Source organism: Aythya ferina (assembly GCF_964211825.1).
Source record: "Aythya ferina genome assembly, chromosome: 1".
In the NCBI taxonomy this organism is placed as follows: domain Eukaryota; kingdom Metazoa; phylum Chordata; class Aves; order Anseriformes; family Anatidae; genus Aythya; species Aythya ferina.
Window position 1 is genome coordinate 114,418,027 of NC_140296.1, and position 22,133 is coordinate 114,440,159.

The following is a 22,133-nucleotide window of genomic DNA, read 5'->3' on the forward strand; positions in this document are numbered from 1 at the left end:
GTTGTTGCTGATAGCATGTTGAACAAGGTTTCATATTCCAGAAAAACACCAAACACAACATTCTAGTCTTCGCCAGCATGGCCCAGCACTGTAGCTTTCACTGAATGAATTCTTCACAGGACAAGGCTTAGCAAGGCCACAGTAACTACTAACTGAAGGTTTGGTTAGATAAATACCCTCCCCACACTTCCTCTGAGACTTTCAGATTTCAAACATCTCTTCCTTAAAAGATACTTCATGTTATTACAATACCTGCCAACTATTTTTTAAATGTGAAGAGTAAAGGGGTTTGGCAATAAGTCACATCTGAGAAGTTACAGCCTACCACTCCTCCGTCACTGCAAAATCAGGACATGATCAGTGAATTAGCAGTGTAACCTACCTAACTTAGCCACTGACTTGCTAGAACAGGGCTTGTTATTTCAGCATGCACACTTAAGTCCAACAACGTCCCTTTCAAGTTACATAGCTGTTGTCTCAGCACTACCATATAATAAACTTGTCATTACCTACACAGAACCGCAAGGCAACTGCAGCCAGAACTGAAAACAAAATGCAAAATCATCACTAAGATTCTATCGTTGCAAGTTGCTGCCTTTCACTGTAAGCTAAAACAACACCGTCCTGCTCCACAGTTATAACACTGCTATAGTAATTGCAAGGGTAACTGCAACACACATCCTACTAGATAAACAGAGAAAACTGTCTATTTCTGAGTATAAATTGCATGAGAGTGTTCTACACCCATTGCAGATTTAACCTGTCAGACCAAGCCACCTAGCTCTGCTCAAAGTCGGTCTGGTTATATCTTTGTGCATGGAGCCTCATCCAGTCAAGTTTTACATGTTGCCATAGAATTAAAGTCCTCAGCCAATTTGGGAACCCTCTCCAGTATCTGAGATCCCTCAGAAGCATTTTTTCCCTCCTTACATTGACCTGGAGTTTCCCACACTCCAGCTTTATATTCCTTATAAATTCCTTGTGCTGCACCTCTGAGGAACTCCTGGCTCCGTTTTCTTGGCACATTCCCTCAGGCAGCTGCAGGCAGCAGGACTCCCTCCCCTCTTCCAGGAAGAGGAAGCCCAGCTCCGTCAGTTTCTCCTCATACACTCTTGCTCCAACCAGTGAGCACCGTGGCCTGCCGCAGGGCTCACTCTGGTACCTCAGCACCTTCCCTGTACTCGCAAGTCCTCAGCTAAGCACTGTGCTCCAGTGCCAGAGGCAAAGGATCACTTCCCTTGACCTGCAGTCACGCTCAACAGCCCAAGACATGGCTGTCTTGCTTTGCCGTGGGGGCAAATTGCTGACACATGCTGTATTTATTGTTCCCCAGGACTCCACATCTGTGCCTGCTAGGCTACCTTGGAGAGCACTGGACCACAGCCCATGCTATTGCATATGGTTTTTCCAGTCCAGATGTGGGACTTGGCACTTGCCATTGCTGAGCTCCGTGAGGCTGCAGCCAGCCTGTTTCTCCAGCATACTGAGGTCCATCGAAGTAGCACTCCTGCCTCCTACCGTTAATGGTACCCTGGGTTGGCATCTCCCGCAAACTTGCAGTAAACACCACCCTGTCTTTAAATACAGGAAATTAAATTCGCTCCAATACCAATTAAGCCACCAGTTGGACACAGCTTAACTGAATACCACCCTTCAAGCCACTCCCAACCACCTCCTTGGCCATCACATGCCTAAACAGGCCTGGAGGTTGATTTGGTCTACAATCTTTCCAAAGACTGAGGCAAGACTGATCAGACCATAGTTTCGTGAGTCCTCCTTACCTCAAGATGGACGTGGTATTGCTTTTTCCACTTGCCAGGAACCTCAGCTCATGAACAGTTTTCAAAGGCAACAGCAGTGACATAAGCCAACTCACTCTGCACCCTCAGAAGCGGACTTGTCACCCCATGGTCTCAAATACATGCAATGACTTAAATACTCTTCAACATTATCTTCCTCTACAGTGCGTAATGCTACATGTCAATGACTCTACTAGTATACTTCGGGAACTAGGAGGCCAGAGGGCAGGACTCACCGGTGAAAACCAAAACGAAATGTATTGTACATCTTGCTGTTTTCCCCATATCCCTCCTTACAAGGTCCCCAACCCCACTGACGAGCATGCACACATACCCTTTAATTTTTCTTTTGTTGCCAATATAGCAATAGAAGCCCTCCTGTCAGCCTTTAGCATCCTTTAGTCATTCCAGCTGCACCAAGCTTGAGCTCTGCTGCTCTGTACCTGCGCTCTCAGATACTTCCTTCATGGTTCTCCTGCTTCAACCTTCCACAGACTTGGCTTATTTTGCTGAGCCTCAGCCATGAGTTCTCCATTCTTCCAACAGGTCTGACAGACTATCAGCATGGATTTCCAACACATCGCAGCAGCCATTTCTTGTAGTTTGCAGGTTTTTTTCCCCCTTGAAGACAGTCAGCTGTTCTCAGATCATTTGCTCACTGGAGCAGTTTCCCCATGAGAACATGACAAGCAGATTACTGTGTAAGGTGAAATCATCTCTTCCACGGTCCACAATTACTACTATCAAGGCTATTTAGTCCTCTCAGGATTTCAAACCCAGGACTCAAAATCACTTAAGTCAAGGCTGCCATCGACTGTTACAACCAGTTCTTTGTGAATGTAAGTACAGGCTCTTGCTTAGTCAGTCCATGGTCACCTCCGACAAAAAATTGACTTGAACATATCCCAAGCATCCCCTGGATGGTTTGTGTGACACTACAATACTACCTCAGCACAGATGTGCAATTCAGGCTGTTCATTTGCCATGCTGGATGCACTTGCACATGGGCAGTACAGATAGGATTCCCTTTTGTGCTGCCTTGTCAACAGGAGTCAAAAGCATCTCCCATTAAGTCCCCTTTGTACACTTGTTCATCATTCCTCATGTTTTCACTTTGGCTTACATAGAAGCGTGTGAGTATTCCAACATGCTTGAAGCCCTCCTCAGAAGTTAACAAATCCATTGGAAAACAAACTCCCACTTTAATCTCTCAAATAGACCTAATCTCTGCCTCAGCAGTCCTTGTTTCTCAAGGAGAACAGTGGTCAGACGAGTCAAAGCCCAATCTGCAGCACCAGCCATGCAGCCAGGTGCTGACCTGCTAGATACATTCACTGTTAACCCAAATCTTTTACCTTCATTCAGAAAGCCAACTGGTTTGTTGTCTCTGCACTTCCATCCTTCACCCTTGCCCCCGAGTTCTTTAGTCACTCTTGAAAATGCTTAGGGTTACCATTCTTGGTGGGTGCAAGCATATCTACAAAGATTACTCATTTAAATCAAAGTTATTCTCCCCACTAAAACCTGGATCCAAAGTAGAAACCTCTAAAGACTTCACATCAGGTCAGCAGATGGGGTGCCTCAAAGACCCAGCGTAAACTCTGTTAACTATTACCTCCCTTTTCTTTCCAATGACATGAAGTCTTTTACACACAACAGGAGACTATTAAGATGCACAGAACAAAGTGCAAACACACAATGAAACCACTAAGCAATTTTCATGTCTTCCATCTGATGATTAAAACTGCTAAGACCACAGTTTCAGTTACAACTCCATCAGGACAAACCTCAGCTAGCAGCCAGTAAGTTAATAAGCTTCCTTAAACACGAAAAAAGCTGTCACAACACCTTTCAGTTGACATTTCTGTGAAGGTCAGTTAAGTTCCCGCTACGCTGACAGGCCTAGCCAGTACTAATGGAGACAGAACACTTGGAGACCGCCAGCAGCATTTGGTGTTGATGGAGTGAACAGTCCTTACAGAAAGCTTTAGCATGAAGTACCAGAAGAATTTGTACAGACGTGAATTTTTAAGTTAAGCACCCAACCATTTATTTTTTCTTTTGTGAAACTGATTTTTAAGGAAGAAACCGTCCTTATAAGCATACTGCAACAGCTTTAAGCATTCAGCATTCCCTGTCCCCACAAGTATACCTCCCACAGGGATTACAGAACTGCTAAAGAAAAAAAAAAAAAAAAAAAAAGAAAAAACTTCTGAGGAACACTGGTGTGTAATGCTTTTCTAAGTGAAGGGCTGAAACTCTCATTCCCCAGGAAAGCTCCAGTTCCCTCAAGCAGGAGGCTACTCCTCCAGTCCTTCCCTTTCTATACACGGTGTTGTCCTTCCTCAGATATTAGGCATGTAACACCTACTCTAGGAACTGAGGTTTACAGGAGAAGTTATGTTGTAATTTGCACTACAGATATCAACAAAGTCACAAGTCCAGGAAGGTGGCTAAGCATAAGCTTTGCGTTTCCTTGTACTTGTACAGCTGGAATGCTGTCAGTAATTCACAACTTCAGCCATACCATGCAATATGAAGTGACCACATTTCGTCAGCAGCAAAGTCATGAAATACAGTGACTAAAGCTCAGCTGTCCATTGCAAGATCCGATTAATTTTCTATTACATTACAAAGTTACAGGGATGTGTGCTGCTTCCTGCATTGCTGACACTGCACTGGAGGGCAGCATTACCAATCATTCCACCAAGTTAACCCTTTTTTTGTCAGTGATCTACATCAGGACCGTAAGTCTGTTACTGATAGCCAAGCACAAGAAAGCTTTATAATAGCTTCTATATTTACTGCCAAAATCAATTTGCCATATTTGTCACACTACCAGCATTACTCTCAGCTGTGTGCTGTAAGAGACTGGTCTCACTGGCTACGTACTGAACTAGCAGAAATTCTTCCTAAGTTATTACATACTGTTGGGGTTAACAATGAGAAACAATTTTCATTTAAGCTTTTAATCATTCTTAATCTATAAATCAAGCCACTTTATAGGACAACCTTGTTTCAGACTCCACAAACACTTCACTTTTGTTTAAGCTTGAAATGTTTAAGTAGTTCTACACTTCTTCCACAGCAAGCAACTACTAGTTATTCTAGTTGCTGCCTACTCATGTGCAAAAGCTAAGGCTTATTTCGACTGGGACTTCTGTAGGGTATACAACCCCAACCTAAAGCAGGACCAACTTTGAATTCAGATTACGTGGCTTAGGGTCATACCATCATCTAGTTCTGAATACCTTCAAGGACAAAAACTCTACAGCATGTTTCAGTGCTCAATCTGCCTTGTAGGAAAGAGCATTAACACATTACTGGAATTTCCCTTCACGTAGCTTGTGTCTGTTCCTCTTCCCCTTCCTCTGCGGACCTCTAAGGAGATCTAGCCTTGGTCTTCTCTCACCCTCTAAGCCACTGTAGCCAGGAATTTGGATTCCCCAGAACTGTGTGGCTATGCCTTCACCCCCCAAAGGTGTGCTGCTGACCCAATAAGGACTCCAGCTTCTCTCCTGTAAAGCTTTTTTTCTCCAGTTCACACCACATCCATGCTGCTGCTGCATGGGGTCATTCTGCCCCAGAAAGATTTAAGTTTTGCCTTCATTGAATTTCCTGAGGTTCACACCTGCAAACCTCTGACTCAATTAGCCCTAGCCTCCATAATACCCATTACCCCTCCCTATACATTATCATCCACAAACTTAATGGAAGTTTCTTACTGATTTGCATGGATGGTTGCTGTTAAGACAGACTGTCCCAGTACATATCCCTGACGAAACATACCAGTAACAAGCCTCCAGCTGGACATGGGATAGCTGATACAATCCTTCTAAGGCCAGCTGCACACACAGCTTTTTTTTTTTTTTTTTTTTTACTCACTTTAGTCCACTTACTTAAATTGTAACTCAGTCTGGTTACAAGGACTTTCTCAGCAATCTTGTTCAAAAATTATTGAAGCCTTAGTACTCTCATACTAAGGTAATACTGTTGTTCCTTTGCCCATAGCCACATCCTATGAACTCACAGAAATCGATTCATGGTCTCTTTTCATACCAGCCTCAAATTGTGGAGACAACAGAACTGTGTTTACTCACTTTACATTACTCACATATTTGCAGACACATCACTTTAACACACCTGAAGTGTGCCTCCCAAGTCTCAGGAAACACAGCAGTAGACTAGCTCTCAAACTTCATCAACCAAGGGAACTTCTGTTAATATTTCCATTGAGTCCCACAGTTTTCACCTCTTTAAAAGCGAATACTCTCAGCAGTATTCTTATATGATCTTATAAGAAGCTTACATGAAATTTCTTCCACACTTGAGTACATTCACATTTGTCAGGAGCTAATGTACACTATTAGATGCTTATGCGAAACCATTGACTTGTCAGCTTCAATCATCAAGACATTTCACTGTAGTCAAAAGCCTGTTTTACAGCTGTTGAACTGAAGTTGTCTTAGACACATAAGCTATGTCCAGAAGCTTGAGCTATCTCTGATACCACCAAATGCCAAAATGCAGCTTTGCAGAATGCCACCTAAACTTAGTACGCTCCTTCCTGTACAGGGTATCTGGAACCAATTGGTGTATAGCACTTCCTAGCTACCAGAAGCAGGCTCTTCTATGCTACCTCAGCTACCAACAACGCACTGCAACTGCGTGTACTCCCATCTTGCAAGAAGTGATTAATGGTATGTTTACAACCATTCAATTCCCATGTTTGTTTTCTTTAGCTGTAGAGATAAATGCTACAGTACCTTAATGAAGGCATAACGACATTGTTCCTGTTTCAAGGAAGTCTACCTTAGGAAGTCACAAGTGCACTAAAGTGTTTAAAGCACAGAAGTGACACCGCTGGAGAAGGGCTGTTTGGTCAGTTTTTACAGTACAAACAAACATCAACCATCAGAAGCACATACAGACACAGAATTAGGCTTCCCAGGTCTTTTCTGGCCTCACTGACCTCCAGTAATCATTTGTAGCAGAGTTGATAAAGCATGTTTTTTTTATTGTTGCAAAGGCCAACAGGAAGGTAGGAGAAATTGTAGGGCAATGTGAGGAAATCTCATTTAAGTAACTGAAAAAAAAAAAGAAAAAGATTAACAGAAGTCCAAAGTCAGTTCATCTGTTACCATGAAGAAGTTCCTTGCATTTGCTGCTATTTAACTTAGACTTGATCAAGGCAAATACTGTTCCACCAGATGAAGTACACTGCAGAGAAATCAAGCAAAGCTGGTTACTTAGAAAAATAACCTCGGTTTTTCCCAGTTCGACCTCCAGCAGCCATTCATCCAATAGCATATTCAGAAGCATGCTTGTCTCAGCAATAATTATTTTCCAGCTTAATCACATGTAACATGGTATTCCAATTAATGCAGCAAAAGAAGTGGACAAAGATGGCCCACACAGAACAAGATTAAGAACTTCAGCCAAACTCTAGTTTGTAATCCTCTGACTGAAGACTAAGGAAGACAACAGGTCAGAAAGCAAGGAGCTCATCAAGCTAGTTCAGCTCATTACCTCCACTCTTTTATTATGCACTTCAGACATGTAAACCTGCTTGACTAGCTTTTCAGTACCTTTCTTGGGCAGAGACTGCAACTTGGATAACATTAAATTCTGTGCTTGCTACTGCATTACAGTGATACCACTAGCACACTAGACATATAGAACAGTCACTCAAGGAAAATATCCTGTCAGTTCAAACTAACTACAGGAAGATACTGAGGACAAGCTTAAAAACTGTCATTTTTAGTAACAGACTCATTGAGAAGAGGAAAATGGTCTCCTGAAACTCACAAGAAAATCTGATATAGGAAGAACAAAAATAAGCAGCGAGAACCATCCACTGCTGCAAGTAATTCTAATACTCCACTCAGCTCTAGACAAACTACACTTGACTGGGTTTCATGTGGCAGAGGCAAAGCCATGCCATTTATTTTTATGTATTGCAGTATTTAAATGGCTTTTACTTCCATGTAGTACTTGAGAAGGCTTCAAAGTAACAAAAAATATTGAACAGAAGAACACAGAAGTGATTAAGGAGGCGAGTCCGGAAGCTTATTACTTTTCAGTAGCTGAACTCTTAGCGACTTACTCACTATCTTGCCGATGTACAGCTTGATCATATCAGCTTCCAATACTCAGGAAGTCACAGGTAGAAGGACAGAAGACAGAGACCCAGGTTTCGGCTCTTCAGAAGTACTTTATTCTTCCCGATATTTTTGTTCTGCTAGTAACTCATTGACAGAGACTTATTTATCAGTTGATATTTGAAACAGTCCCAAGTCTAAAAGTTAATTAGCTGAAAGGAATGAGATGGAGAACAACTTGAAGTGCTTGTCTGTTTAATAGCATGAGAAAGTTTTGTTTTCAAACTATGACTCGTAATTTATTGTGCTATGCCTTCAAGCTCTGGGTTACCACACAGCTCATCTTTGAGATGTAATGTACCAGGGCTATGACACCTGCATGCAACGCAATTGACATGAGCTCCCTCACTTCACTGAAGACTTGCCTAGTCAGTCAGTAGCCATGGATTGTGGTGCAAACCGTGTCTGCACATAGGAGAAACCCAAGGTTGCCTTCAGTCCCAAGACAGAGGTGAGGGCTACTTCCACAGCAACGACAGTCTAGAATGGGACAGCAAGCTGTCAGCCATCAGTAAGATTAATTTGCACCAGTTTGTACAGCGGGTATACTGCCCTACTTTCATTCACTACTGACTTCATTTGAAAGCACTGAGACTTAAACTTCAGACCACAGAGCTCCTAACTGAGCTTTTCAACAGACCCTAGAAATGCTCCTCATCAGCCCCATACATAGCTGGCTGATAAAGCATATCCCCAGCTCCTTTTCCCAGCAGATCCATTTACACTCGTGATGTTGCATACTTTGAAAGCTTCGACTATCAGCATCCAAAAGGTAATCAGCTGATTTAGATGCTCTGCAGAGACAGCACACTTTCGCTTCTCCTGCTGTAGAGCAGCCCTGCTTTCCAGTATCATCCTGGGAGCCATGATACATAGAGGGGGTGGGAAAAAAAATTTACACTGATCATATATCTGAAAGAGATACATAGCACTGCAGTCTTAAAAGAAATAAATCCTGCCTGAGTCCTCTTTTGCTCAAGAGGAAACATTCACACTCCATGACATACAATTATGTTATTTAAGGCAGCAATAAAGAGAGAAACGCATTGTTTAGATCAAGAAACAGCTCCATCTTCACACAGCTTAAGTGGGTAACAAGTCATCACAAATTTTTATAATACCTAAAGTATTCAGATCTCAGCACCTCAAGGTAACATTACATTTCACTTCCATATGTCTACAGGTGTTCTTGCATATCAGAAGCTAAAGTGTTACAGCAATCATGAAGTTTAGTATTAATGAAACATAAGGATGCCAATTAACACTGATGAATATAAAACCTACCACCTGCTTTCACCCTCTCCATGCAAGTTTTATAACCATTTCCACCAGCTAGAGCACCTCAGCTGTTATTTTTATTTACATGTTACATTGCATGTTAAAAAAGTCTTGTCTAATATTTAAATAGCAGTCAAGAACAAGCCTATACAATATATTTTAGTAAATGTAGATGCTAACATTGTAGTTAAACTGTGGTGCTCATGTAAAATAAATACAGGCTAACAGTGATCTTAAACACAACAGACCTACCGCAACGAAACAGAGCGAAGAACTGTTCCAAAACTGTAGATTATTTATTATTTCGAGTTAAACTGAAGTATGAGCTGGACAAACCTCTGGTTTCATTTTTTGCTGATTATGAAACGATCCGTATTTAACTCTTCCTCTGTCAGAGGTTACTGTTGTGTCTTCCAGTGCAGTTGTTCTGTCTCCCCACACAGATGCTGCACACACTGCTGTACCAGCTACATAACGTACCAGTATTTCACTCTCCCCAAGTATTGGAATCTGTTCTACACTATTCCTCCTCCTCCTCCTCTTACTATCGTCTTATTGTGTCTCCTAAAGCCTTTTCGAAGTGCATTTCTTTCCCCTCCATCTTCTGAAAACACATACTCAGACAGGAATTCCTAAGCCATTATCACTGTCCTCTTTCCTCCCTGTACACAAAAGGCTTGTATTGTCTTTTCAGTGCACGGCTGTACTTCCTCTTGCCCCACGTAGTAACCTTGTTTGTTTGACCTCATATTTTTATCATGACTTAGCCTGAAAGTCATAATAAAATTCCCAGTCAACTACACTGTTCTGGTCAATAATTACACAGGAATTTCCTTAGCTTTATTGACAACATCACTTCTGTATATGGTACGCTGCATACTTGTATTTGTATCTTTTTCACACCTTTCTAACCCAACCCATGTAGCTGTCCTTCCAGCTGCACTACTCCCAGGTGTTCTGTACTGCAGGATGTTTTAGGAGACTGTTTCTACCCCTCTAAAATTAAAAGGATATGTCCCACAAATGCTTATTTTTTTCTTGTTTTATAAAGAAGCTAAACATAACCAAGTACTCAAATTGCAAGATACATTTTTCCCTCAACAAAATCACTAAAAAACACAGTATACATTGTTTCTTTCTGGTCACCTTAAAATTCTGCCTGGTTTCTCTTTAATTCATGCTTACACTCCAAGAACAACATCGTTATGAAAACTAGTTGTGTACTGAAATTATGACCAATTCCTTATTCCGTAGCTCACAGGTCCACCTACTCAGCATAGCTGAAAAATACTTGACAATACACACACTATTTCATGGATCAAGAGTTAGGGTAACATTTGCTATGCATGTCATGCATTTCCCCTACTTCCAAACCACACTAGTTTTTATTGTATAAGCTTAGTACATACTTCATTGCATCAAGCAGCATTATATGGAGAAGTAACTGGTAGAACTAATTGTACACATAAGCTGAACTTGGTAGCCCCGTTTTACTGAAAAAAGGCAATGTTTATTAACATAGCTCTGTCTTGACTCAGAAAATCCAGGGGTTGCTGTTGCTTCACATTTCACATACGTTTTCTCTTCCATCCCACTTGAGCTTTTTTGGGGTAATATTTCTCTGAGGAAATACAGATCAAATAAATCATCATTTCTAGCTGTCAGTCAAAAGTGATTGAGTAAAGAAAGGTTTGATTTCATATTGAATGTTTTCTGCTAGGTTTTTCTGGTGGCGCTGTTTTCAATTCTTCCTTTTTCCAGCATTATCAGCACTGACCAGCCAGCAGAAAAAAAAAACAGTGATGAAAAGTAATCAGCAGTCTTGGGTACTGTCAACATCTAATCACACTCAGAACCGATTTATGTGAGATGACACCAGCATTATTAAAAGCTACAGCCATTGTACATATATGCGTTCTCCCACACACACACCCCGCCCCTTCACACTTATCTTTGACAGTTCCAGAGAAAAGGGAAACAACTGTGGGAAATTTCAGGGGAAGGAAAAGAGTTCACTAAGCACTAAGATAGTGACCAAAAACTCTTTTCCCCTGCTCCTGACCTCTCAGTCCAGGAGTCATTTGCACTTTAAGATTTCCTCATTCTTTGCTTAGATTACACTTCAAAACTTCTGGCAGATATTCTCAAGTGTTATCGGTCAAGTTCACATATGCCAAAAGCGATCTGGGAAGACTGACATCTGATTTACACTCATCAGGACTGAAATAGAAAGCCACCACATGACACAGCACATGGATGCTCTGAACTTCGCGTTACTATTACCTTCACATTTAGATGTATAAACAGCTTCGGAAGGTTATGTCAAGTCTTCATCTAAAACTTATTCACCTTAAAAGAGCAGAAATCTGAACCCTTTGTTTGATCCTGAGTGCAAAACGTGCTACCACAGCAAGTTCGCCAACCCTATGTAAACTAAGCCTTCAAACCCTCGTTTTCAACTGTAGCACCTCCTTCATAGCGAGGGAGTCACCACAAACAAAGCCCAACTCTGCCTGATAAGCGCTTGCTATTGCCTAAGAGCTCCACAGCCTCATGCTGGAAGCTCACTGCCGGACCAATTTACAAGGGGACGAAACTAGGTCTCCAGCACTTCCTGCAGCGCTCCGCCACGGAGCGCACCCCGCAAGGCGACCGACCCCGCTCCGCTTACCCGGCGCGACGGCTGACACCCCGTTAAAAACCCCAAAAACGCCACCAGCGCGGGGCTCCCCCGCAGGCCCGCCGGGGGCTGGCCGGCCGTCCCGAGGCGGCTCGGCTGGGGCAGGCGCTGCCACCTTCCTGAGCGCCGCATCGTTGCCAGAGGGGGGAGACTATCGCATGCGGGAGCGCAGCCGGCAGCCAGCCGCTCGCTCCCGGCCCCAGCGCTTCCCCGCTCCCCGCCCGCCCCCGCCGCCCCCGAGCCGGGGCAGGACGGGGGCTGCCCACAGAGAGGTCGGGAGGGGCCGAGGGAAGCCCCGGGGCAGGCCCGGGACACTCCTGCAGCCCCGGCCCAACTTCCCCGGCGCCCCCCTTGCTAACGGTGCTAACGGCGCTAACGGTCCCCGCCGCAGCCCAACAGCAGCGAGCGCCGCGCCGCGCCCCCCCCCAGCCCGTTCTCTCCCCTCCTCTCCTCTCCCCCCTCGCCGCGAAGTTTCCCCGCCGCTCCCGCCGGCCTTACCGCAGCACAGGCGGGACACCAGCAGCCCCAGCAGCCCCAGCCCCGGCCCGCCGGGCGCCGCCGAGCCCAAGCGCCGCCACCGCCGCCGCCAGGAGGCACCGGCCGCGGGGAAAAGTTCCCCGCGGGCTGCGGGGGGAGCAGCAGCGGCCGCGGCCCCGGCCCCAGCCCCAGCCATGCTCCGGGCTCGGCTCCCAGGCGCTGCGCTCCGCGCCCGGCTCCGGCTCCGGCTTCGGCTCCGTCCCGCTGCCGCCGCCCCACGCCCGGCTCCGGCCGCGTTTAGCAGCGAGCAGGGAGGCGCCGCGCCCGACTCCCCGCCCTCCGCCGAGCGGGCCGCACCACCCGCTGGGGGGGGGGAAGGGAGAGAGGGAGGGAGGCGTGCGCCGCGCCCCCCTGTCCCCGCCCCCGCCGTACCCCTCCCTCCCTCCCCGCGCCTCCCCCCCCCCCCCCTTGGGCAAGTCGTCTCGCCCCCTGTCCGCGCTGCGGGTAAGTCCAAACCCAACGCGGGGTGTCCCCGTGGCAACGCGGTGGGTGCAGCTAGTTTGGGGGGGCTGCCGCGGTGTTCTCCCCCCCCCTCCATTGGGGGTCTGTTGGTACGCGCCGCACCGCCCACTCCCCCCGGCCCCGCCCGCCCAGCCCGGGCCGGGGGCGCCGCGCCCCCCCCCCCCCCCCCCCATCTCCTCCCGCCCCAGGGGAGGCCGGGACCCCCTGAGGGGCCCACAGCAGGGGCTGGGTGCCCACGGGCCGCAGGGCACGTGTGTCCATCTTGGGTGTGCTGTGCTTAAAGAATGACTGAAAAATACTCAATATACCACGAGTATACCATGTATACGCCACCAATATACCATATACAACGAACATACCATGCATGTACTGTGTATGTACCAGCAAGGTACCATATACCATGAATATACCACGTATACACCACCAATATACCATATACTACAAATATACCATATATATACTATGTATATACCACCAATGTACCATATACCACCAATATACCACATATACACCACCAATATACCATATAAATACCATGTATATACCACCAATGTAACATATACCATGAATATACCATATATATGCCACCAATCTACCATTTACCACAAATATACCACCAATATACCATGCCTGGTGATATCACGCCGGGATACCCGCCGGTTAGGTGTTCCCAACCAGCCCACGTTCTCCACGCGGCAGGGCAATACTGACTTACCCCCGTGCTGGGCACCACAAGCAGTTCTCTCCCAGCCGTGCATGGCTAAGCTTATCAGAGGCTCACAATGTTCATCCAGTCTTCAGCTACTCCAAATGTTTTCCAATTAGCTGCCTTCATTATTTTTTAGCTGTGGAACTAAACCAAATTCAGGCAAAGAGTTCCTACGGGCAAACTTAGCCACGATGGGTGTTCTACATTTGTCACCATTTTGGAGGGCCATCAAACGTAACTGAGAGGATTCTGAAAGTTTTGTGAAATCTCTTCCATTCCATAAATCAGCTAATCATAAATCAGCTAATACAAAACTCTTCCCATCCCAGTTTGCTCTGGGACTGGGATTCAGGATTGCTCAGGTGGTACGTAGGATCTTGTCCCAAACAACTTTTGGGGACAGTTTGTTCAGAGGAAAAAGGGGTGTGCAGTGGCGTGGTCTTCCCGCTCTGCTGATACTCTCAAAGCCTGACCTTTTACCCTGTTGGTGGAATTTTTGCCATTTTGATTCCATGGAAACCCATATATCCCACCATGCCAATAAATCTGGATAAATGTAAGACTGAATTAATCATGAGAGTCCAATTTTTATTTATACTATATAGAGACTTTAAGATGAGAAAATGGATGAGCATAGCAGTAGGAGAAAATACTAATATGGCTTTGCTGATGTAACATTCTAGGCACATGTATTAATTGTGCGTAACTATTCCATTTCCACATATAGAAAAGTCCTATATAGATAAATCCCTTCTACTTAACAGTTGAAGCAAATTACATCTCATAATTAAGTTTACGCCAAGTTCAAGGCAGTCTTAAGCTGGACAGGAAATATAAAGGGGCCATAGTGTAATTGAGAGTGCAACCCTTAAAATTCTATTTGTGACAACTATAATCAAATTGTCATATGCTATATTATTTTCAGTTCTTCTCATTCCCAAATAACAAAAGGCATTAATTGCATTAAAATGAAATGTTTTGAAGGTCTGGTACCAAATTATGTACACCTATTCACCCGGGCTAAGGAAGCAAATGCGGCTTGTCATATTTAAAGCTGTGCCCAGTCTGTAGGTAACATCTTCTAGTGCCAAGTTCAGTGCTGTTGCAGGCAGGCATCCTGGGGACTATGTGATAGAAAAGGAAATTTGACTTCATGATATCAAGGCTAAATTTGGCTCTCTGATGCTTACAATACTCCTGAAGGTATGATGCTCCAAACAATGAATCCCGCATAATATTGAGTAAGTGTATATAGGACACACTAGCTCAGTTTCTGTAATTCCATTGTTACAGGCGTATTTTTCCATAAAAAGATGTTTTTTTTCCAGAGTTGGCAGCAGTCCTGTTTGAATGCATCTTTGAGCTGCAGAGCTACAAAAGCCTGTGCTCTCCTTCCCGCCCGCATTTTCCTCCCTCTCTGGCCATTGTCCGTCCACCTGCCCTTCCCCCCCCCATGAAAAAAAGCCCTTCCCCTTAATTTCAGCTTGGGGTCTTTGGCAAGCCTTCGCTTTGCAGTTCTTAACCCTTTTGGTCATTTGAAAACAAAGTTCTGAAGCAGTGTGAAATTAACTTATATGCATAACATTTGAAGTGACGGCACAAATTCCCACTGGAATGAAGGTCCATTCACTGCAGTGGGAATTTGTAAATAGATTTGTAACAGAACAATGCACTTTTCTGAAAACTCTCGCTTCCATTTGCATGGATGGGATGGGCCTCCCTAGCAATGTTTCTGCACCACCACCCATTATGACCTTTTAAAATAAAAATACAGTGAAACAGCCCAAAAGAAAAGCTGCCTTATTCCACACACTCAGCCAGACCAGACGATCATACTGCTGTTAGGTAGAGTTTCTGTGACTTGCTGACAGGTGCTTACATTTCTGCAGTGAGTGAAATGCTCGTTGCATCTTTCCTCCAGCTGAAGTCGGAGTTGTCATGTCTCTGTCCACGCTCCAGCAAAACTGCAGCCAGAGTTAATATTGCTGTATGGAGAAAGGTGCCCGTATGATTCCTTCTCGAGGAAGCCATGGAAAAGCATCTCTGCTGGCTGTGCAGGCGTGATTGACACCGATTCCAGCAGGGCCAAGGATGCAAAGAAACGTGGGCTGCATATTTATCTGCATGCGTCTCCTGTCCCTGTGGTGGGCTCGGTGCTCTGATCATCTGTGAACTTGTATGGGAAGGGCTCAGACAACTCCTCGCCACGCACAAAGTTCAGTTTATTGCCGCAAAGTATGTTTTTAATAGAGTTGGATACACTTAGAAATCTTTGGGTAAAGGATGCTCTACCACCATGACTCTTACTAACAAATGACTAAGATTAGGAGTATGTCATTAAGTTGGATTGTTCTTAGTTTTTTCCAAGCTTTTTGCATACAATATGATGCAAAATGATCTGGCTTGTCATCTCTTAGAAAAATCTATCACAATATTTTGATTTAAATCATAAGCTAGCCTAGCCAAGAATAACATGCATACAGTTGCATGGTATATGATATTTTTTAAAATCCATTTGCCAAATATTTTATTTATTAAAGATGACATTTAAATCTTGTTTCAATCAAAGACTGTCCCTTTAATGAGAAATCTGAGCGGCTCACTGCCTCTTTATTGCAAAGCGTGATTAAGAAAACTTTGATTCTCTTACACACAGAGCAGCCCCGCTCTCATGTGTTTGTGCAAGATCCTTGATGTGTCTCAGCAAAGTCCCAGAGCTCATGCTTTTTCTCACAAAGCAGTAATGTACTCACCGACAATAGTCATCCCCAACCTTACATTTCATACCTGTGGTCAGAAGTATATATCATCCCCTCTTCAATTAAACAGAGAGCCCTATCGTCTCAGCCAAGAGGTTTAGGACTCCCAGCCAAGCAAGTAAATTCCTTATGCATTTCTGACAGGCAAAAAATAGTAGGCAAGGAAATGGCATGGTTTGCAGTAGGATCTCTGTGATTACCGCTTACCTCTCTGAAATGAGGACAGAAAACTCAAGGATTCCTCTTGGAAGGACATTTGCAAGTCAAACAATACTTCCTCTGTTTTCTCTCTGCTCTGCTTCCCTTTACGGTATTCTCGTGCCCTCATTCTGTATACTTGTTTTCTGTGCTTCCTCATTTCCTCTTTAACTATTTAGGTATACTTACGTGCATTGAGTTGTGATATTTTACACTAATAAATACAAAAACACCCTTGGTTTGTATATATCTGCATGAACAAATGCACAGTTTTTGCACTTTATTGTAAAACAATTGCATTTCTCTCTAGGCACAGGCAAAAGATATTTAAGATGATCAAAAAGTTCTCTGTTGTGGCCACAGCGATGCCCCAGCCACAGCTCTGTGGTCTGATCATTTTCCCCATGCAGAAGAGAGCTCCTGGCCTGCCTCCACAGGGCTGAGCTCCTTCCAGCCCTGCCTGGTGCGAGGTGGTGGACGAAGAGCCCGGGGCTATGGCCCAAGGTGGTCCTGATGCTGTGCTGTTCTTCCCATCTGTCTAGATGTTTTGCTCATGGCTGAAGGAATTTCCTCTTCTAGAGAGTCAAAAAGAACAAAGATAAGCTCCTGAAAAAATAATAATAGCCAAGTGAAGTCACAACTTCATAGTGCCTGCCTACCTGTCACGGCAATCTTTTCATTGTCTCCATTCACTGACGCGATCCCACCTCTGGCAAGAGCTTAGTTCTCGATTCAAGGAAAAGGCAGTTTTAACATTCATTTTAAGGGGATCCTTTATTCATTTGTAGTATCATTATTGTTACACCAGCTTTACTTAATTATGAGAGAAGAAGCAGGCTTACAATTCCCCAGAGAAACTTGCTGTTTTTTCTTCTTAGACTTACTGTCTTTGTCTTCTCAGCTGCTCCTCCCTTAGTCTTTTAATTTTCCTTGAGAATGCTTATACTTAGCCTTAGGAATAAGCACATTTTGGGGGAGATTTTAACTGCTGTAAGTGATGTAATCTTATTACTTTCCTTTTCTTCTTTTCCATTGTCTTTTCCTGTGTGCATTGATTGTTAAATGCTGCAGGTATTCCTCAGGATGAGGTGTGGACTATGCAAACCTGAAGGCTGTGCCTGCATGTGTCCTAGGAACACAGCTTGGATATGTAATATATGAAAGACGAATCGAGGTAAAGTCACAAGGCAACTGCAGTAACACACCATATTCCTGCTGCTTACATCCACATTTTGTACTTGAAACCATATTAACTTCTGTGAATTCAAAGACCTGTGAAAGACTGAAATATACCATGGTTCAGTAAGAAAAAATCACCATATCATACCTGCAGGTTTCTGCTGTCTTAAGCCAGTGTACCTCGTGGTTTCTGTGATACTTTTGAATGTCTGTCCAAATTAGTGTTGACCTGAAACTAAACGAAGGTTTCAGTCTCTGAATGATTTTTAAGCACATTTTAAATCCTTTGCAGATCAAGCCTTTTAAAACTTTGAGTGGGAAAGAGAAATGTGTATTAATTTTAGACAGCTATTTTTGCACTTGTACATGCATAATTGAATTCAGAATTTGCCTGTCTGCCTTCAACCTGAAAAGAATAGCCTAGAATGTGCCTACATACTTTTAACCCTTTGAAAAAGATTTGTAAACTGAAGGAACCTTATTAAACTTTAAAAGCTAGCCTCTGTGCACTGAGTGCTTCATTTCTGTACAGCTTTGTAATAAATGCCTTGTAAGCGTACTAATCTCAATATAATATAATATAATATTAGCATAATATTAACGTAATATTAACATAACATAACATAACATATGTAATCTATAAGAATATATTATAAGGTCTGCTTAACATGAGCAGTCATTGCTCTGTCTCAAGGTGTGCCTTTGAACCAAGAGAAGTACACTGGTCCATACAGAAAATGTTACTGAAGTCTTTGTCTATCTTGCACCACTTAAATTATTCCCATGTAGAAAAGAAAGATGCATTTATAGGGGTATGAATACCCTTTTTCCTGTAAGGAAGGAGTGCTTTTATTGATGAGAACATCTAAATTGTGTTTACGTAACACTTTTACCTAGAAATCTCATGATCAAAACTGTTATATAACAACAAAAAATCTATGTAGATTAAGGGCTCATAAGCAGTGGATTTTTTCTTTGTTGGTCCAGCCAAAATATCAGGGAAAAAAAAAAAAAAAAAAAAAAAGAAATTTCATTTGTGCAAAAAAAAAAAAAAAAAAAAAAAAAAAAAACATTGCTCAATTTTTTTGGCTTTTATAAGCATTTCTGACCCCTTCAAAGTAGGTCCATTTCTAAACAAAAGTACCATTTAAATGTGAAGTATCAATGTTTCATTTTAGAAATATTTACTGTCTCATTGTTTCAGTTCTCCAGAACTAGACATTCTGCCATTTGCTGGAAACTATCCCAAATTCACAAATGTTTTCAGATTCTGCAAAAATGAGGTTTGGAGTAATATTATTTTGTCAGGAGTGGGATGGGAGGGGGCAAGGGTACCTCTACACTACACTGTACTAAAGAGTTCACAAGGCCTTGGATTTTTTTTTTCTTGAATTTATTGTAATCCATTCAGAGAGGATTAAGTAACCCAAAACAGGCCACCCTGCAATGGAAATTCAGAAGCGATATTTTAAGCTTACATTAAAAAATCACTTTGCAGGAATATTTTACATGAGGTGTACAACACATAGAGACCTGACTTTCTTAGGATTTCATTCTTTAAGAGCCACAACTGAGGAACAATAACTGGTTAACTGGTAAACTGCAGATGTGTAACTTTAGGTAGGAGAAGAATCTAATTAAAAGAAAGGAAACTTGCTCTTTATTGTATGTGCCTGTAAATATCTTGCTAAACAAGGGCTATAAAACATATTTCTCCTTCCCACAAGCTCACACCTGCTAATACACCTCTTAAAATGAGCTGCATCTTCAATAATAACCTTCAGCAGTGAGTTCTGAGATCTAATTATATGTTTAATTATATATTTTCTGTCAGCTCATTTACATCCAACTATGTTCAACAGCATGTCAGCTGGGATCAATTCTTCAACAGTGATTTTATTATAGTTTCTATATAATCTTAGTTTGGTATATCCACCCTGTTCCCACCCCTGAGCATATGGTGTCTCTTTTTTTATGCAGCTGAATTAGAGAAAAGCATCAGCATTAAATGTGAATCTCTTGGCTTTTGATGGTTGCCAATCCTAGAGTTGTTTGCAAATGTTTTTGATATCATTTTCACTTCTGTACCACAAGTGCTTTGTTAACATCTGCCCTGCAGCAGATGATCACTTTTATTTACTGATTTATTCATATATCTATATTTTGGTGTGAAAACACTCTTAATTCTTGGACTTTAATCTGTGGAAGGGATATAATGTAATGAAACACAGCTATGCTTTGCACTTGAAAGGAAAAATGGCAATATTTCTTTGTTTTTCAAGGTAATTCTAGATACAACAGGTAGGATAGTGATAATAAATTTATGTCTTTACTGAAATTCTCCCTACGTTGGCTAAAGAGCCATGCTTTCTCTCACGTATGTAGTCTATCAAATGTTCTTGGAGGATCTTTTTGCACCAGCTGCTATCCTGTTTCACTTTTTCCTTCAGATTAGCTCTTTAAACATTTTGATGAACACAAAAAGCGATGCCAACTTGTAACTGACAAATCCTGTTTTTCAGATTTTTCTTCCAGAGCTGCCCAGTCGTGCAGCACCACAACAGAGGCTGTGTTCACTATGGCCTCAGCAAGAGCTTTAAGTCTCATAATCTTATGCTTTTCCAAGGCTAGAAACAAGTGTGTGGAATTGCATGATTTTCTGTTAGTCTCTTCATATGTTAGCTCCTTACAGTTAGATGAATGACACAAATGTGCTAGTATTTACGTCTTGGTTGTGTAAATGACGGCCTGTGGTTGACAAAGGACAGCATCCAGTCCATGAGTTGTGTTTTCAGTGAAGGCTCCACATTCCCACCAAAGACTGTGTCATTTGCCTTTAGCCTTGAGTGGGCTGGGTTTTTCACTTAATTGTTTCAAGCTGAAATGACCATTTTATGTTAGTTTTAGAGACACTTTCATTTAATAGCTATGTTTTTTCCTCTGCTTGCAAGTCCATAGAATGGAACTCATGGTAAATAAGATAGATACAGAGAAGTATCAGATTGTTCCTATCATACTTAATCCCCACCTCTGAGTCTGACTCTCAATATTTCAGAAATTGACAGTTTTCCATGAGGTGAATAATGGTACAATGCTTTAAGGTTTTACAAGCATGGGTTTTAAATAAGCTAAGTTTTAAATAAATAGTTGTGATTACATGAGTAATGTCATGATTCTAACAGATACTGTGAGAATGGGGGTGTTCAAGAATAAATGCCAACTTAAAAATTAGCCCAAATAAGCATATATAATTTCAGTGAGATTAGAAAACAGTTTGCATTATGCAAGCAGAGACTGTTTCACTTGGACAGAAAATGTTCACACTTTGATAGCACAAAATGTTTAACCAATAGTAATCAAATTTTCCATGGATCCTTGGCTGAAACTAATCTAAAATACTCAGTCCCAAATCTGATAGCCATTTTTAGCCTGCATCATTTATTGGTTCTAGCACTTCAATTTCCCATGATTACCCCTCATTAAGGCTGTAAGCTCTCAGACAGAAGAAAAAAGTGTCTTTAAAGTCAGAATATCTGATATACTTACTGATAACGCTCACCTTAATAATCCTAGAAATGCCTATGAAAAGTGACTTAACCAAGGAACCATTTCACTTGTGAGGGTATACATCCTGTCTAAGAACTGGGATATTGTCATTTGGGTGGGTTGTGTGAGAAGTGAAGGTGGCTTTGGTGCTGCCTCTGCCTGTTCTCTGGATAAGCAGAAGATATCGCTCCCTCTCGTATGTGTGGAAAGCAGTTTAAATTGTAGACTGTGCAACTCCTTCCCAGAAGAAAAACTGCTCCAGTACTTAATGTTGGTGTGTTATAAGCTGAGACTTATGCCCTTAATTTGTAATAATAAATATTTATTTCCATGTCCCTGTCCAGTAATATATAAGTATATATTTTGAGAGTTAAGGGCACAGAGTTAGAAGACTAGGTAATTTATGCTTTTCTTGTTATGTATTACTAGAGGAACATTTTTTGTGTTCTAAGCAAAATAGAATTACAACTGAAACCCAGTCATCATTCTAATGTGTGGCATTTATTTACCTATGTACGGACACATTTATCTAAATAAGTCTGGAAGTTGCAAGTTTTCTTATGAATGACCTGCAAAGACTTAAGCATACTCTTTATTTTATTAGGTTAGTGAGACCAGAGCAGTGCTGCTCACACATGTAGAGTTTGGTCCATGTGTTAATCATAGGAATGGAGAAGCCCTGATCTGTGTTAGCTAGAGTGAGTTGGGAAATTAAAATAAGTAAATAAACAAATAAATAAGAAAACGTAGGTGAGTTCAAATCTCCCAATGTGAGCATATGTGCTAGTTTGAAAAAGGCTGAAATTTCCAATGACAGAGATCTGT

The 22,133-nt window shown here is 42.5% G+C and overlaps 1 protein-coding gene across 1 annotated transcript in view; it reads right to left on the reverse strand.

Moving 5' to 3' along the window:
- NECTIN3 (nectin cell adhesion molecule 3) overlaps positions 1 to 12,723 on the reverse strand; it is a 62,991-nt gene extending 50,268 nt beyond the window's left edge. Inside the window, exon 1 of the mRNA XM_084533909.1 lies at positions 12,417 to 12,723. Within this exon, the coding sequence (XP_084390035.1) occupies positions 12,417 to 12,591 (175 nt within the window). The 5' untranslated portion in view covers positions 12,592 to 12,723. The remainder of the gene's footprint in view (positions 1 to 12,416) is intronic.
- Positions 12,724 to 22,133: the final 9,410 nt, after the last annotated feature.